Consider the following 19,046-nt stretch of genomic DNA (forward strand, 5'->3'; position numbering starts at 1 on the left):
ACAGTTTAGTGTTGTCACGACGCGCAGCGGGCGAGTCACGCGCGCGCGGACACGCGACATGCTGTACCCTGTAGGTGAACCACCTGTCATGGCTTCTGACTTGTCCCAGTTCAAACTTGTTCGGAAGCTGACAGCATAACTGAACAAATATTGAGCATCATCGATTAGCGGTTACTCGATTTTTTATCGATATTTTATTTATGGACTCCGAGTATTTCTATTTAAAGAAGTTTTGTTACTGTCAATAACCGAATTCACTATCTCCAAATCAAACAACATGAAGGTTGGTAGTTATATCAAAGTATTAATAAATAAATTAAGGTCATATACTCTCGCTCAAAAAAATTTCAGACCAAGAAGTCTTTAGTTACCTATTGTTGCTTGTTAGTTGAAAAAATACTTTGTTCTCTCTCGTAATTTGAAATACACAAGCCTGTTCTCAACCCTAACTTAGCCGCTATATTTAGACTAGCATTGTGCTACCGGCTTTCATCACTCAACGTGTGAAAAATACAGAGTTATACAATGTTACAAGGCTAAAATTCCGGAAGAGTGGTGCTTAACCTAATAAGTTAACCCAATTCCTGTTTTTAGTCCCGGTTTGAGTAATCTTGGTACAATTTGTTTAATTTGTAGTAGAAACCTTGGAGCGAAGACTTGGAATAGATCTTTTCAATATAATAGCAAGTTTGTAAGGATGGCTGTTTATGAAGCTTTCCTAATTTCGATAAAACTACAGAGCAGATCTGATGTCGTTTGGCAAAGAGATAGATTATAGCCTGAAATAACACATACGGAACTTTTTATTTGACTGAACACGTACCCTCGCGTACGTCTGAAACTTATTTAATATATTACAGCGGCTAGTATTTATAGTAAAATACAGTAATTAAAGAACTGTTTAGTCATTGTATCTTTGCCTAATTATGGGATAAAAACCTATGTGAAAGATGATGAGAAAATCATTGCATGTTGATAAAATGATTACAGGAATTACAATTCATTATTGTGGTCAGTGCCAAGTTTTATTGTTTCAGTCTAATTGGGCTTTGTAAAGGTTAATTGCTAGTTTTTTTTTAAACGATTGCAAAACATGTAATTTTTTTGTAAATGAGCAAAAATCCTTCAACCAAAACAAAACCAATCATTTCTGTTAAATAAGTCATTCATAACAATCTCAATAAGGAAATTACATAAAAATAGAACTAGACAGAAAATTATTTCCCTAATTTTAATATTATAACGGCAGTTAGTAAATCACTACCCACAAATACACTTGCCGATCAAGTAGAGCTTAAATTCCATATTCACAACCCATACTTGACCACTCGCTCCGCTACGCAGCTACTCGCTCAACCTTATCCAAATTACGTCTATCGGTAAACTAAACGAAGCACAGGTATGCGAGCCCAGTCTCACCCATTAACTGCTTTCCCTACTGACTCGCCGCTTGTTCTCGGTTACGTATACCTCAACACTCATAAATCTGTCGTATGTTACAAATTAGCCCACTTACATTTGGAGCGAGGTGCGTCGGATGCGAGGCCGCCGAAACAAATCGTATGTATGTAGCACTTGTTTTGTTTCGTCCATAACTAACACTCAACATTGTTGGTCCCTATTCAATAGTACTGAAGTACCGTGAGAAATGTAAGGGCATTTTTCATGACGTATGTTTTGAAGTTATTAAAAACTATAGTCCCTACAACCTATTGTTAGTTTCACATACCTTATGTACAATTCAAAAAAGCTAAGTAAAAGTTAATTCTTTAAAATATACACATTGAAATCAGATAAGCCGCCAGCGATGGAGAAAGCCAGCGAGTGTTAATTCCAAATAGGGTGTGCAGAAAGGAAATGAATTACCAAAGCAATTGTAAAGTATTGTAATTGGGTTTATGACACTATTAACGTGTTATTATACCCAACGTTATGTTTGTACCTCATAATTTGCACCTTATATATTGAAAGACAACAGGAAATAGAAACTGTAAACCTAGGCTACACATGCACTGGAAATTTCACTTCCATTTTGGTTTTACTGCTAGCACTAGGCCATGAATGCAATAGAAGGATTGCAGTTTCGCTATCCATTCTTGTCTGTGGTTTATGATCAGACGTTTTGGGAGTAAATTATGGTATTGTAGCTGGAAAATGGTGCACATACAAGAGAGAGAGGAAACCAAAATATGTGTCTAAAAATATTTATTTAACTTAACTTATATTTTTATGTCCACGCTATTTACAAATAGCATGCATACACGTACAATATAATATGACCTCTACTATAATTGTGTAGTTATGCAATAACAATAAATAACTATTGTATTTTAAATACGACTATAAAGATCAGTGATAAACGGAATATTTATGAATTTCTGACACCTTCATATTATAAAGTGATAGGAACTTTTCGCATCTAGGTTTGCTCTAGAAACTAGTCAATGAAACGTACAAATAGGACTCATACAGTGCTTGCAGTGCTAACACAACCGACCTATAAGACCCAACAATGTATTCAGACAATTGATCGACTGTTAGCAAGCATCCGCTTACTTTTTACTCAAAAACAAAGAGGTTTTTCAAACACGAGTTCGCTGGAACGATAAAAGAGATAATGTGCTTGCTTGTGATTGACACGATTCCGATGTATCGACGAATCGACGCGACCTTATTGAAGTTCAGGGTCAAGACCGCAGATGCCGCGGATGTCTTCTCGAGCAAACTAATTCAATAACACCAAACACATGGTTAGAGCTGTATGCATGTTTGTATGATTCGACAGCTGTACGCAACTTAACTATACACAGGATGAATATCATATGCCCTATGTGTAATTGAAGAATGAAACACGTCAACATTTTTGTACGGTACCCTCTTGCGGCACGATGACGCGCACACATTTTACGAGCTTTATTGCAACCCGAAATCGTAATTTTCTTCTCAGGTGTGGCACATAATTTATGACACAATATCAATTATGTATACTTTAATGCTCAAACCATATTCATAATTGCGCACCTTCAAAAATCCTTTATTAATCGATAAAGTTTAACAAATTATTCTGCGAAACGATTTTTGGCACCCAGTTTATGTAGCTACAATGCATGATTAATTGTGTTTAAAAGTGTGTCAAATGATAATACCTAGTCGATTTTGTTTCGTCAGCGACACGGAGATTGTCCCATATTGTGTATTGTGATTATATCGTGGGTAGAATAGGATTTCTTGGCGGACGTGACAATTGTGCCGGCGACGTGACACCGACACGATGTGATCTCACCACCGGCTCTCAGGAATTGACAACTAGCTCATTTTGCGATAACATCTCGACATCTAGCTTTCCAACATTAAGCCAATTGCTGTTTGGTCATTAACAATGTAAGGATGTTAGCGTGTTTGTAGCTATATTTCCATTTATAGCTTGACGTCAAAATTACGATATCCTTTAACGATACGGTTTTAGATAGGCGCCATTCACGCTGTCATATCATTCATGAAATATTATCTGTTTAGAATTATGAGACATAATTTAATAATTCATTCATTTAATTGTAAGAATCGCTCTATTTACGTAGACTGACTCATTAAAACGCTTGAAAACACATAATTCATAAAGTAATTGATCTATTTTAGTACATAGTAGTGCTAGGTCGACTGAATGGATTCTTGGAATAAAGATTATTCGTTTCGTTGTATTGTTGTTGGCAAGGTTCGCAGAAACGTCCATGGACCTCTAATTGCGTTCAGCAAAAACGCAACTGACAACGAGATTGTATGACCAATACGTTGAGTAAGACCAACTTTTAAGGCTGACTCATACTTCAACTTTCAGAGGTAATGGTTATGGAGGTGATTTAAATTCTATTTTAAATGGCATGAAAAATGAGGAAAATGTACTCGCGTAGCATCCGAAGTATGAATAGAATACGTTAAGTTTACAAGGCTTCCATATATCATGTGTCCTTAGATGCCCTGGATGTTTCCTCTTACTATTACCGTTAAAATACTGAGGATCATAAAATATAATAGATAGGTATGATAAGTGAGTGTGATTGATACCATAAAAATAATATAGAATTGATTTCAGAGCAGTGACCTGTATACCCTAGCTACGACCAGTACAAAAAAATATCGTAAAACGTTGGTATTAATCAGCGTGTCCCACTTGGCGTCTGGTTTTGGCAATTATGAATATGTAATACATATGTTATTGCTTCTTAGCACCCGAAGTTCGGCGCACACGTGTACAGACATTGTGTTAAAACTGGCCTTTTATAAACTGATGCAACCATTTCTTTTAACACTACCCAGTTTCGAAAAATAATCTATATTATCGTTATATCAGATGATAGCGATAAAAGATGGATGAAAAATTTAAATAAATTTCGAAAAGTACTTTATCTCAAAAGTACTTATATGTTACCGATTGATAATTCACTGGTTTCAGTGGCATAGACGAAAAGGTTTTCCAAAACTAGTCCTAGCAAAATTTGGCTCATCAAGATCGACTACAATGCGATGAATGATAGCCGTACAGAACTTTTGGTTGTCTGCCTTTTTATGGGAAATTGAAACTTTCTGGACAGCAATCAGTGACTCATACTCTAGTATGAAGCCGGGAAATTGAAGAATGCTTCCATAAATTGCATTCGCAAAATGAGAATTCAGTTCCTATTAGTCATGAAATAAAGCCAGTGAAAATATACTCTATTCAGAGTTTCTGTCTCTCTATGCCCTTTGTTTCATTACTTTGAAAGATATAAAGAAACAATTAGCAAGTTCAGTTTTAAAAACAACATACGGTAGAGATATGACGTAAGGCCTTCGGTTTTGATCTTTATGTGTTTTATGTTCCAAAAGAAGAACTTCGAGCTAGACCATTTTACTAGCAGACTTTTGACTAATTAACTAATAGAAAGTAATGAATACCTGAGGAGTGCCAAAAAGATATTAAAAGAATCCAATGAATGTCGATTATAGAAAAAAAAACAGCTCAGGCCATAGTATTTAGGGCACTTTTTTTTAAAAGAGACTGCAAATTAGGTGGTCCTAATAAAAATATAATATTATGTACCCAAAGGACCAGTAATTAGAGGTACTTGGGTAGATACCCAAAACGATCTGATAGGTACAAAAGGCAGAAAAAAAGAACAATGACTCTTCTTTGTTTAAATTTGACATTTAAACAAAATAACATCAGTCTTCTTCTTTTTTACAAGAAGGTGCTAGTGTGTTCGGGCCCTGTTATTAAATCTGCCACTCTTAAACGCTCGTGACAGTTCAAGGCGGTCTGCGAGTGGCGCCTGCGCATCGCACTCGGTAGGGGGAGACTTTATCACATCATTTTTACAGCTGTACGCGCGATCACGACTGATTTATTTAGTCTTTTTATTTCAAATGCTCTCTGTGATTTACATGATGTTTATGTTGTTAAAGAAATTGTGTTTTAATATCTTTACCAGATTCGGAGAAAATATATGATATTAAGTACGAAATGATCTGTAGCATTGTGGTGTGTTGTACTTTGTAGGTAGCGAGTGATTGTTTGGCAAGGATTCACGTCAAACATTGCCAGTTGTCCGATATGGAAGTAATTTCATCCCAGAAGCCAATGACCTGAATGTTTCGCGAAATAAATCCTGAAAAGCTTACCAACCCGTAACCAAAAAATAATCATTTTTAGAACTATTTTGGGCTTAACGAAAAATCTAGTTGACTTTGATTGGCTTTCCTTCTACTAGTTACAGAAGAATTGGTAATTTAAGAAAATATTTTTTTAGATTGGCAGAGGTGAATTTTGGCATACTGATCTCTAGTCCAAGATTGATCGGACGTACAGGCTCATTCATATACAAAAATAAAAAAAACTCACTAAACTATAAATCTGTTTGTTGGAGATACTAACACTCTTATTTTCATACAACACTGCAAAATTTTTACAATAACAATTTAAAGCACCCTGTTATAAAACATATATATATATATTATGTTTTCATTTTACATATATTCCGATAGTACAACATTTGTGTACGTGTCAAGTTTTGAAACGTTTGTGTTTACGAGTAGATAATTTAATTCCTACTAGGTATCCTAGGTAAAGGATAATAAAAGGATCTATCTATGTTAGTTACATGGCAAAAGGTCACTGAAGGTTGACGGACTATTTACAGCCACCATTATTCTCCTTGCTCGTAGCATACATTGTTCATAGTTAGATTGTATAATCCTTCTCAATAAACTTATGCTGAAGTATCGTATATTTTTATTCGCACTAGAAAAAAGCTATCTCCATCGTACATTATTACTTTAATAATATTTTAATAGCTACCTACATAGTTGAATATGTTTAAATAACCCCTAAGTTTCAAAGTTTTTAGATCGACCATTTTTAAGATTGACTAACTTACACTTCATAATTTTTAAACGGCTTATTGATAACTTAGTGTAAAATTACATAATATTAACCTAAAAAAATGGCTTAAGTGCTTGGCATAAACACTTTTCAATCAAAAAATGATTCAAATAAATCAAGACGCACCTACATATCTAAGTTTAAACTTAATAAGCAGGTATACCATGTCATTTATCGTACGATCAAAAATCAAGCGATTATTCACCAAACCGGTACACGCCGAAAGATTCAAAAGACTTAAGTAGCTTAACAAAATCAAAACGTGTGGTTAAATGTAGGTAGACTAGGTGTTCAAGTCAATCATTATAATTAATGTCTGCCTATATTGTTAAACGGTTCATTCAATTAAAATAATAAAAACGGTAGATAAATATTTTTAATCGCACTGACCTGTATCCGCGAAAACTCAATTAAAAATTTATTTGAAATTCACTTGTATTTTTGAACACACAATTCACTTCTGGTCATCTCACAACACTAATACAATAACACTCGTCACTTCTATATTATTAGCGATCGAAATAAATTTTATCGATAGTAAAAAACATCGATACGTCGTCGTACAATACGAATGTACAATGTTCGAGTCGTTGGACGCACCCGTCACATAGCAAAGCGCGCGCGCGAATGAATGGTGCGACGAGCACTGGTACACTTGGTGGCTGGCATCGAGATGTGTCGAACTACCAAGTCGCGGCGATCGGACCCGCAGAGCCACTGAAACCGGCGCGAAACCTTTTACCCGACTAATTAGCACGCTAAATTGACCAGCAAACTTCATAACTACAATACAGGGAAAATGGGCCTTAAAACGTCCCATAACCATAACGGTTTTAAGGCTGGAACAATGGCGCACTTGTGCAGCGTCATCTCGAAGATCAGATGAGATGATTATCTGGGAGCCGGCTGGGTCACGGCCGGTAAACGATTGTGCAAATATGGCTTAGCGTAAAGCTCAATAAAGATGTAAGATTACATTTTGGAGTCACAGATGTTCATGTGAATGCAAACATCATCGTGAATTCATACAAGAATCGAGGCCTCGGTTAAACTTCCAATATTATTTTATTTTATTGTTACTGGTATACATGCTCATGATAACACCGAGATTAAATTTGATACTGCCTGCTACAGTAATTGTGCCGGCAATTCTTGTAACTACTTGTAGGAGGAAACACCCAAGCCGGCACGGAACAGTTTTACGATTGTTACAATACCAGTTTTGTATCAATACGGGAGATCTCATTATAAACTAGATCATAATTAAGTTATAGTTCTACGAAACTTCCATAGCTTATTTATGAGAATGATTTAGCTATACCTGCATAGACACGCCTAATAAAAGTTATTTCTGGATCACTAAGCATTAACAAACTAATATTATATTTGGCTGGACGACTGTTTGCGAATGACCGTTTTAAATAAAAATAAATTCAAATCTGAATAAATGTTATCGCAGTTTCTTGACCCGACCTGTCAAACAGTAAACATCAGCACCTAATCTAATAAAGCGAAATATATGACTAATGGCCAAATACACAAACGTCACTTCTTAATCTCGTGCTGTCTCTCTCATTTTAAAACGTAAAAGTAAAGACAAATCTTACATTAAGATTTTTACGACACTTTCAGTTGTTCGCGACAAATGACTAGTTGCTTCTTATTATTATGGCAGTAGATAAAGGCACTTTTTTATAGTGATTTCGGTTTAAAACAATTTTACGAGTAGCTAAAGTTAATCAGGATAAAAATCAAATCATCGACTGGGTCATATCTGTTCTAATGATTGATTTAAAAGGCTCGTACTTGTGATATGTTGTTCCGTATGTGTTATAGCGGTTAACCCATAATAAATCACTCGTGCTAGACAAGCAAACAATTCGTTTGTTTGTCAGGCCAGTCATCTCCGCTAACGATCTATCATCGACGCCTCGCAAAAAACGCTTTACAACATTCCAACTATTTAACTTTTTGCCCACTTATGATGAAAGCGCCCTGGGAGGCACTTAAGCATCTCATTAACTACTTAAAAAGGTGTATTTAAGTTTGCAGGAGAGCTTTGTTTGTATATGAAATTTAATTTATTAGTATTGGTAGGTTTTTTGAGCATGCTAATAGTGTATTGATTCTAATTTGTTTTTCTTTGTGTTATTGATTAAACTTTTAATAGTCGACTTCATGATGCGAGATGAGTATTATACTGATTTGACGTTTAGTGATAGTTTCTTGAACTCTTGTCAGATATTTTACTAAGCCTGGGTTTATTCCTGGTTGTGTACTATATTTCCTAGTATTTGTTTCTGGACAATTGCGGGTTCAACAGCACCCAGCGATCAATAAGAAACATAAGCGGACCACACTTGCCTAGCCCCGCCACGCTGCGCTGGCTCATTTCTTTCAACACTTGCTCAAACAATGCTCTACTTCCGATCTAATGAATGCAAACAAAAGCCTAAGAATGTGGCCTGGCTAAATAAATTTTATTCTAGGATTTATTTATTACATTTTACACACGGCTATTTTTACAGCCGCGTATGAATTTATGTGATAGTTCAACTAGTTCATTTTACGGAAATATATTCTTTGTATGTGACTACTTTTTATTTCATTGCTTTATGCTGACCATTAATATACATGACACGGTTCAATTAAATTTTCCGATTGAGTTATATTTTAGGATACACGTTTAAAATCATGCGCATAAAACCACTCATTGTGGTTTTCTTGAACATCTAAATAATACAAGAATAGATGTGGTAAAACTCCATATAATTCGTAGAATCCAGCATGAAAATAATGACTAAAACCTATTTTTAGTATCCTCTTTGGCATTCAATTAGAATCATTCATAAGTTTCCTATTACCTGCAAATAAGTTCCTATGTAACATACAACATGTAAATGTTTGACCGCTGAACGCTTTACACGAGAATTAAATTACATGAAACTTACAATAGCCACGGCATTTATCGATTCGTTAGTTCATGTTTAACAACCTGTCAGCTTATCGTAGGGCCAGCTTTACGACTCATTCTTAGACCCAGCGTATTATGGTCGCGTTCAAATGCGTATTTAATATCAGCCCTATTATAAAATCAACGGTTCCGCGGTAATGGTTACAAATCATAAACCTCCGGGTTTTACGTCGTAATAAATTAAGTTCTGTTGACATGTAAAAAGGGTTTGATGATAACCACCCGCGTTATGTAACGTCAATTGATATCGTGACGTGCGGATGTGGTTGCCAGCGCTTGGCCTCTACCCCATCCACACCGCAAACTATCTCGTTACTTTGTAAACAGAATCTAATCGCAAACAACGCATGTGATACGTAATAATCACCTGTGACAGTTATACTTTTTCGCATGCGAAACGCTTCGGTAAATTAGGACAATGCAAGCGTGCAGACAAAATTCGTATGAACACTTTCACACGCGCCGGAAACTGGCGTCGTTTACCCAACGGGATTCGGGTTTCTGTGCTAGCTATCACATTTGGTCACCGTGTAAGGCTTGGACACACGCGGACACTTAGTGCGTACCTTGTGTGTACCTGCCCGAATGATTTGTGAACCGATAGCTATTTCGGGTAAACCTTATAATCCTTTACCGCTTTCGTTTTTGCGCGTGTATAATAAAGGAAGTGTGGCGAGTATTGCAATATTTATGTTTGTTTTTAATATTATCACATATGGGGAAACTGGTGAACTTAAGAGACACAGAATATTTTTTTTTATTAAAATGAGATGTCTGATGAAAATTGTCAAGAATTTAATTTTGGTAGAATAACCGATACTCCTTACAGCAAGACAGCCAAAAACAAGACCTAGAGTCAATCAGGTCATTTCAATGTAAATTTGGTGAAATCACGAGGAAGATGAATGTGTCCACTCTATTAGGTTAATTAGTGGAGAATTCTCCAGTCACTTCAGTGCGATTACACGAGTCACTAATTACATCTGACGTCATAGAATCCAGGGCGTTATGTATGACGTCATTATTTTGAATTACCTTCATGTATGAACTAGAATCTGGACATAGAATTGTAGCAAATAAAATTGGGACCATTTTTTGTAAATGTAATCTTAATACATTAGGATTGACTGTCTTAATAGGGGTGTCGCACATAAAGAAAAAGAGAACGCAAAACTATTCTACGTACTAAACTAAAAAAACAACTTCAAAGCAAATGATAAAATCCTAACAAACACACCTAAGAGACCAACATGGTACCTAAAACACGTCACATTCTATCCAAAAGTAACTCCTTACATTATTTAGAGCCCGAATCTAAGTAATTCACTTGCCCGTGACCCTGGCACTTGGAAGCAAGCCCGAAAACCTTACAGCTGAATACTTTACGCCGGGGTTAAGTACGACCTGTTGAATTCGCGTGTGAACTTGCCATCCACTTTGTATAATACAGTGAATTACACTCAACTACTTCGATACTACGTAGTTTCATGAAGTGAATTAGATTGAGTCAGAAACTTTGGCGATGGAGACAATGGTTCATTATTATGTACGACATTTTAAGGGGATATATAAATCCAAATCCTAGAGATTTAGAGAAGATTCAACTTTCCGGTTTTCTATGTACAAGTTCAGTCTACTCCCAATTATAGGTGTTCAATCCATCTTCAGCTAAAAAATGACATACTTTTGGAAACTTAACGCCTATGCAATACCTTCTCGCATGCGACCACACGATTTGCCTACAGCTTTTATGCCTAATTTCTCGATGGACCGCACTTCAACATAATTCTAATTACCTCTACCTATTACATTACCAGTTTCCTTCAGTAATAATGATCTATAGCAAAACAACAGCGCTCTTACCATTTGTTGCGGGTTCCTGGGCTTGCGATGCGCGCGGTGCACCTTGAGGCCGGTGACTCCCTCCAGCACGTCAGCCAGCAGCAGGCCGTCGGCGCAGTCCCGCGCCAGCCCGCCACCAGACGCACCCGCTCGGCGCCGAGACCGCGCCCGCTCCAGGTAATGGTTCGCCCAGTCCGTGTAGATCTATGAATAAGACAATATTCGATGTTAAATGAGTAATCTAAGTATGAAGGCCGGTGATACTTGCCGCTTCGGAGAAGAGATAAAGGTTTGTTAGAGCGAGATCTAAAAGTGCCAGCTAGTTGTGTGCGATATTTTGAAGCTTTTCCTGACGGGGCCAAGTTACACCGGCCGTTCTGTAGTACCTACTACTTCTTATATGAAGAGTCTTGCAACAATGGAAACGGCGGCAGTGCTCCACCCGGGATACAGGTGCATCTCGCTCCTATAGCTAAATATAATATAAACGTGCTGGTATACTATAAGATCATTTGGATGTTTTTTTCAGCAAATTCGTCGGAATAACCAATGCGATAAAAACATTAATTTTCGACCTTAGAATGAGAAACAGGATAAAATAGAGGTAAACTGCAACAGTGATTGACATTTAGTAAACACCCATTAAATTTTATAATATTATACCCCAGAGGTTGCACATGTTATTAGATACAGGTAATAAAGTTGTTTTTCTACTTCCAAATACGCAACTTCACAAAATTAATTATAGGGATACAAAAATTGTTTTACTTCGTGCGGAATAACTTGGAAGGTTGTATACTATGTTACTCAGAGTCGGTGGTAAACAAGTGAATAAAAGACCAGTAAAGTCTGACAAAGACGAGTTGATAAGGTTTTAAAGGCAATAAAATACCAAATTGCTGCTTTATCTTTTGTGCTTAATCTTTAACGACAAATTCACATTCGCCGCTTTAACACCAACGTGAGTACGAGACGCAAACAGTGGGATGCTTTATTGTATTCCGATATTTTTTCTGAATCACCAAGAAGGTTTGTTCGAAGGGTTTCACGGGAACAGTCCAAGGAGTACCTACAACACGGCAATAAAAAAATCTATTGTACTCGAGTTTACGGCATGAGGTCATCCATAAGTTAATAAGTGAGTGTTATGCTCGGCGCTATGAATTCTTAAAAGGATTTAGTCATATTCGAGTCAATTTGCAGGAGAATGGGGACAAGTGGCGCGGACGCGACTCGGCGTCGCCGGCTCTCGGCCTCCACAAGTACTGGATAATACTAAGACTACGTGTGGTGTGCCACTCGCTCATCCTACGCACTAATGGTTTTCGAGGGTGGTCCCTTTAATGACTGTTAATGCTTTCTCGATTAGAAATGGAATTAGAAATATATAGCCACTTAAATCTTAATACGATCATCAGATTTAAACATGACGCATGCTCCCTTCATAGCTGTTCATCTGTGTTTCTTCACACTTGGCTTTTCGTTCCATAGAAAGTAATAACTACATCCTATGGAATCTTCTTCTCAGGAATAGTTTGGCAAAGAGAGGTTTATCAATTTACCAGTAAAAACTACCAAATCTATTCTGCAGTATGTATGTTCATCACTAAGTAAATTCATTAGGGTCGTAATTCTGTAGTGCATGCGTAATCCGCTCATTACTGTCTTGCAACAAAATTTTCCTTAAACCAAGTTGACACAATAACCTTCAAAGCGAAACACATACAAAGTAGATAGTAACAGTCATCCAATCGACAATACGAGCCCTTATGCGGTAAAAACATTCCTTGGCTTGTGCTTGTAGATGAAAGATAGCTTCCAATACTAAAAGACATTATCATAAATCAATATTCGTCCCCTTATCAGTTAATCGAACACGTTAATAGAATAATCATGACAAGATATATTGGAAGGTGGTTGATATACGTTTGTCGTCTCAATTCGTCTTATCACACGGCTGTTTATTCAAATCGGCCCGAATAGCTTTCGATTGTAATAAATCTAGCTGACCGGACATTTTTATCGCCGTGTTGCTGCTATAGGAATAACTTGTATCCGCTTCTGTCATATGTAGACTGGGTTTTCTTTGCGATGCCGACGTGTTCGTTGGTTCATGAGAAATTCGTATCTAAGAAATATGTGTTTGTATTCTGTGATTGTTTGTTTATTTTATTTTTGTAGTTCATACGTTGTTTGAAGTAAGATTACAATGAAATGTAATAAATCTAAACACTTAATTGAGGGACTGATGGTGTTCACTGTTTGTAAGTTCGAAGGGTTCAAAACTAGCCGCTGACATAATTATAGTGACGTGCCACTAACTGACTTATTTATTACTGGTATACGTTTAAGAGATTAGTATAGAACAATATGCTGTTAAATAAATTAAAAAAATAACGTCAATTCTTTTTACAGTTTGATGAAAATCCTTTAAAGGAAAAGAAGAAATTGTGAACGTAACAGCCAGTGTCCAGCCGGCGGGAGCATGTTCTCATACCGTTTTATTGCTAAAAGCTCTCAAACAGCTGAGACTCGCGCATTGCTTTGTATAAAACTTTAGTTCTAATTCTATTTTAAGTAACCATTGAACTACTTTAAAAAGAAAGTAGCCAACCGCCGTAGTATCGTAAATTTCTGAAAACAAACGAACGCATGTGTTTCGAAATACGCACGAGTAATTAATCCTTTCGACCGTATACGCTATCATAACATACAGTGAAACTTTATTTGCGTTGAACAAACGTAATTTACGCTCACAATGCGGCTACGTAAGTTCGGTCATCCCTAAACCGGGAGCGCGAACCAAAATAAACAAATCAAATTCGTTCTCATTCATCGTATCGTGTGTACCAGTATACCCCGCTCTCCTCGCGTCGATTGTTTTCATAAAACTTGCACAGTGAATTAAATTTTTATTCGATTTTGCATTCGTTTGCCAGTCACCCTCGTTAACTTTACGGCCTATGAAGAGTGATGGAGTGAGTGAATATTCTGTACGATGATGATTTTAGCCTTATTATATTATATTATATACAGTCTATCATTAGTAATGGGGCAATTCTTAAGACTGTGAACTGTTGACCTACACTACAATGCGTTTTGTTATCAAATCATAAACAGAAAAGTACAATATGCGGATATTTTGCTATCGTCACGCCGTCAATGGAGTCTCAAGTACACTATGACTACGTGCTAGTCGGTCTTAATAAAACAAATGAATATTTGTCTAGCGTTATTAAATACCAGGCTAGCATGATAATGTAAAGCTTGCTCATTTCACTCATAACTCAAGTTACATGACCTACAATAATGACTGTTCCGAGTTTCTATTTAGCGACCACACAACCGCATTTTTTACTGTAATCTCAATACAATTTAAGAACCTCATAAATAAAGCATAGTTTTTAATTGATAAGGCGTAACCATTGACTTATTCCTTGGACGTAACGGGGCGTGACGTATGTTTTTATTAAAAATGATATACTGTATTTATAAAATTAATACGTACACTCGAAAATATTCCTCCCAATTGAGCCAATACAAATTAATTGAGGCTAAGATGTAATGACGGTGGATGGAGTCGTTTGCATATTTTTGACCCGCCGCTGAAGGTCAATTAAATGTCGCGTTGATTCAACAAGCTCTATAAAGATTTAAACATACGTCCTGACTCAATTAACATACATTTTACAATTATATAAATTATTAATTATGTGTTATAAATAAAAATACTGATAACGCGCTGTTAACATGGCCGACACGGAATTTTATACTTCATTTAACACGAATTCATCGCTTACGTATAATTTTAATATAAATTTCATCGGTGGTAATAAATGAGACTAATTTATCTCGTAATTACTTGTAGACATAATGTAATAAACCTCCCTAGTTGACTGTGATTACTCTTCCACATTTTTCATTCTTAGCTGCTGCTATGATTAATTAAACATTTACATCTTTAGTATGTTAATAAATATAGGGAACTGTAGGTTAATAGGGTCTTAAAACTTTAAAATTTATAGAAGATGCTGTAATAACTTGTTTCGTTTTTCGTTGTTTTATTTATACACTGCTTTTAAATAGGATGATGAGCATCAAATATATACCTGAAAAAAGAGTTTTAGGTGTTCTCTATTTTTATTTGAGCATGATTGTATTTCTCTCAATTAATTAGCGAGTTTAAAAGGAATTGTATTTTCCTTAAAACCTTACAACGCGGATCTCTGAATGATACGCACGTTGTCATTTACAGGATAGCTTGCCTTAAAATTTAGAACTTAGGTACTAACATTAACACAATAATTAATGTTGATCGCTAAGTATTAATTGTCTGCCCATTTATAAGACAGTTCAGTCTCTCAAGATTTTCAAATCACAGATAATATAAGTTTACTACGCAGAATTTATTCACGAACACGTCCACTTCACTACAAAGACGTCAAAATGACATCTCTATTCGTTGCGTGTATAGAAAACTCATGTAATAGGGTTGTTATACCCACGTTACATTTTATCGACATATAGTATCGATATCGATGGTTCGTCACCAACGTTAGGTGAGAGTTTAAAAGCGTTTAGTACGGAAGCGGAATGAGGTCGCGTGGCTTTTAATATCGCGGGTGGGTGCGACCGAGTTGCGTCGCTACACTATCCACTTTGAAGTTATCATTTTTATATCTAGCGAAACTGAAATCTGGTGAGGGTTAACAAGATCTGTGAATGAATATGAAACTAGTTGAAAGGAATCTTAGAAAGAGCATTTAGGATACTTAACAGGAACGAAGTGATAATAATTGAAGAGATCATTGAGATCGATCCTATACTAAAAGTTACTTCTGGCTGTGTAGTTAATAAAGTCATAATTTACGAAAGTTTTTTTTATTATAATAATAGACAGCGACATATGAGAGAATAAAGATAAATAGAAAGATATTCTCAACAATATTGTAACCTAAAAAACCAAGACATGAAAAATTGGTTTACCGAAAACGTTTAATCCATTCGCGTGACGAGATACATTTTTTAATTGAAAATGGAGAGGCACTGAAGGCAGTAATTTCCCTCGCAACGATAGCAAGCTTTAAAAGCATCCTTCACTGTCAGCGTCAGGCAAAATAAGGGAACGGGGTCAGGAACTCCGTATTCCAAGAAGGAAGGAGGATTGGTAGCCTTTAAGGAAGCCTTGGAAGATAACTTTAATATGGTGTTAAAAGCGTCATTATAGATTTAATTTTAGCGATAAAATGAATATGATTTTAAAGTAATAATTTTTTGTTTCACTAAAGTAAGGTAAGAGGTGGATGTGGACAACGTATTATGTGGAACTTTAGGAAAACTCTTGGCCTTTTTTGATATATTTGTTTAAACTTTCAAAAAACGCCAACTTACCAAATTAAGAGAAATACCTTCATATCTAGACTAATATATAAAGCTGAAGAGTTTGTTTGTTTGTTTGTTTGAACGCGCTAATCTCAAGAACTACTGGTCCAAATTGAAAAATCTTTTCGTGTTGAATAGACCATTCATCGAGGATGGCTTTAGGCTATAAACCATCACGCTGCGACTAATAGGAGCGAAGATACAATGGGAAATGTGAAAATAGCAGGGCAGGTATAAATCATAACTTATATCTTCTACCCACGGGGACGAAGTCGCGGGCAGCAGCTAGTTATAAATAAATTACCCCAGAAACAAAAAAAAAAATCTTTGTCACAAAAAATTGTCATGAATGGGAATTGAACCTCCGATAAAACAGTCACGTATAGTAACAGTCAGGCCAGTACAGCAAAGGACATCATTTGCAGGCTAATATGTTGCTGAAAAAAGCCGTTATTACTGAAATAGAAGCGTTTTCTCAGTATTCAAGGTTGAAGAAATAATCTCAATGATTAGGTGTAATCTATATCTTATCTGATATCTTATACTAATATATAAAGCTGAAGAGTTTGTTTGTTTGAACGCGCTAACCTCAGGAACTCCTGGTCCAAATTGAAAAATTATTTTTGTGTTGAATAGACCATTAATCGAGGAAGGCTTCACGCTATAAACCATCACGCTGCGACTAATAGGAGCTAATATACAATGGAAAATGTGAAAAAAACCGGGCAGGTATACCTAAATCATAACTTATATCTTCTACCCACGGGGACGAAGTCGCGGGCAACAGCTAGTGTTTTATAAAATGATGAAATTCATATTTCATGAAAGTAAATATTATAGACAAACGTTGCATAATCTTATTGTGGTAGATAATGACGGTGACTCACATAGGTGCAGTGTACTCGACGCACATAAATCTAGTTTTGGCTAGTAAGATGGTACTCACGGTACAGCGAGCTAATTAGTCATTAGTTAATTAAGTCTTGGTTCACCTGTACGATGGAGCGTGTCTGCCGTGTGACGTCATCGGTGGAGCCCTGGATAGACCGCGGGGCTCTTATACACGTCGGTATCATTGTATCACTTTAGAAAGATAAGTTCATATAGACAGGGAAAATCTTTTGAACACTCGCGGCACATTTTATTTTCTTATACAGTTCTTGGAACAGTCAAAACTGTTTTGAATATAATTTGAAGTGTCCGGTATTCTGAGAAACCAATTATATTTAGAAATAATTTAAAAAAACGAGTGAATTGCAACTATCACCAAATAAATCTCGTCAGTAAATACATTTTCTTATTGTTGTTTAAACATTTGTCACTGTATGACACAAAACTACCCGTATTATCCTTGTTCTGCATGTTTAGAAAGAGAAAGATGCAGCGACGCTTTGATAAATGTAAACCAATTTTCTTGGAGCCATGTTGCATTTAATGTGTATGTATATTTTGTGGGCACAGCTTCTACAGCGAGTACTGAGTTACGGTTCATGAATGAATGGATACGTCTACGCCTTTGTGCGATAAAGTTCTGAGAATATTTACTCTACGGTCGGCGCCGAGACGCCCACGCGCGCGCCACTACGCGCTGACTACACTGGGTCAGGGAACGAACTATAATCTCGTACCTAACTGAATATACCTCACGGCATTAGCACCTCAGAGATAATCAGGCTTTATGCTGAAAATATATTAATTAGAAAATATGCCTTTAACAGCTAATAAATCTCTACACTTTGTAAATAAGGCCGCTGTAATATTTATTGCTCTACAAATAAGCTATATGCCGAAGAAATAGACTGACGTGTTTGGGATATAGTGAGTAATCCGTGCAAAGCGCTGAATTTTCCTCCCAACATTGCGTCAGAGAATAATCTCGTATGAAGATGTGTGAGGTGCGCTAAGCCGTAAAATGTTTCTCATTAATGATGAATAATATTAACTATAATAAGCATTATAAGTAACATTATCGCATCCCGTGTGCGCGCATAACTTATTAATACACTGTTGTGCTTTCAGAATGAGGACAGCGGAAAATAGAGTCTAAATCGAAAGTAGATTAATTATGGTTATTCGCTATCGTAACTTGCGTTATGGTGGCTTTATGGTGCACTTATAAACGCATATGAGTTTATATGGGTTGCAATAGTCCAGGCGTAGTTTATCTAAGGGAACGCTTTAGCTGTTGTAGTAAAGAAAATAATTTGAATAAGGTTTAGAGTTAGTTTAGTAGTTATGAATGTCATCTGGCAACTTATTAACAGTGCGAGCCATAGTTTTGTCTTTGCAATTTTTCCTTTTTTTGTGGTACTAAATCCTGTGTGCCTAGAGAGTCATAGCGAATAATAATAGACTAGACAATAAGGATAAATAATATTAGAAATAATCTCGTAAATTTTGAAATGTATTCAAAAGAAATAACTGTTAAGAGAT

The 19,046-nt window shown here is 36.2% G+C and overlaps 1 protein-coding gene across 13 annotated transcripts in view; it reads right to left on the minus strand.

Moving 5' to 3' along the window:
- Positions 1 to 19,046, minus strand: part of LOC113492592 (protein sickie) — a 180,564-nt gene that overhangs the window by 88,502 nt on the left and 73,016 nt on the right. For 11 of the 13 annotated variants that reach the window (XM_026870111.1, XM_026870104.1, XM_026870108.1 and 8 more), the window contains one exon: positions 11,253 to 11,435. In XM_026870111.1, coding sequence (XP_026725912.1) covers positions 11,253 to 11,435 — 183 coding nt within the window. Of the gene's footprint in view, positions 1 to 6,805; positions 7,064 to 11,252; positions 11,436 to 17,605; positions 17,758 to 19,046 lie in introns of those variants that run through there. The other 2 variants (XM_026870110.1, XM_026870113.1) reach the window with 2 other exon arrangements.

This window comes from Trichoplusia ni, chromosome 4, assembly GCF_003590095.1.
Source record: "Trichoplusia ni isolate ovarian cell line Hi5 chromosome 4, tn1, whole genome shotgun sequence".
Classification (NCBI taxonomy): Eukaryota; Metazoa; Arthropoda; class Insecta; order Lepidoptera; family Noctuidae; genus Trichoplusia; species Trichoplusia ni.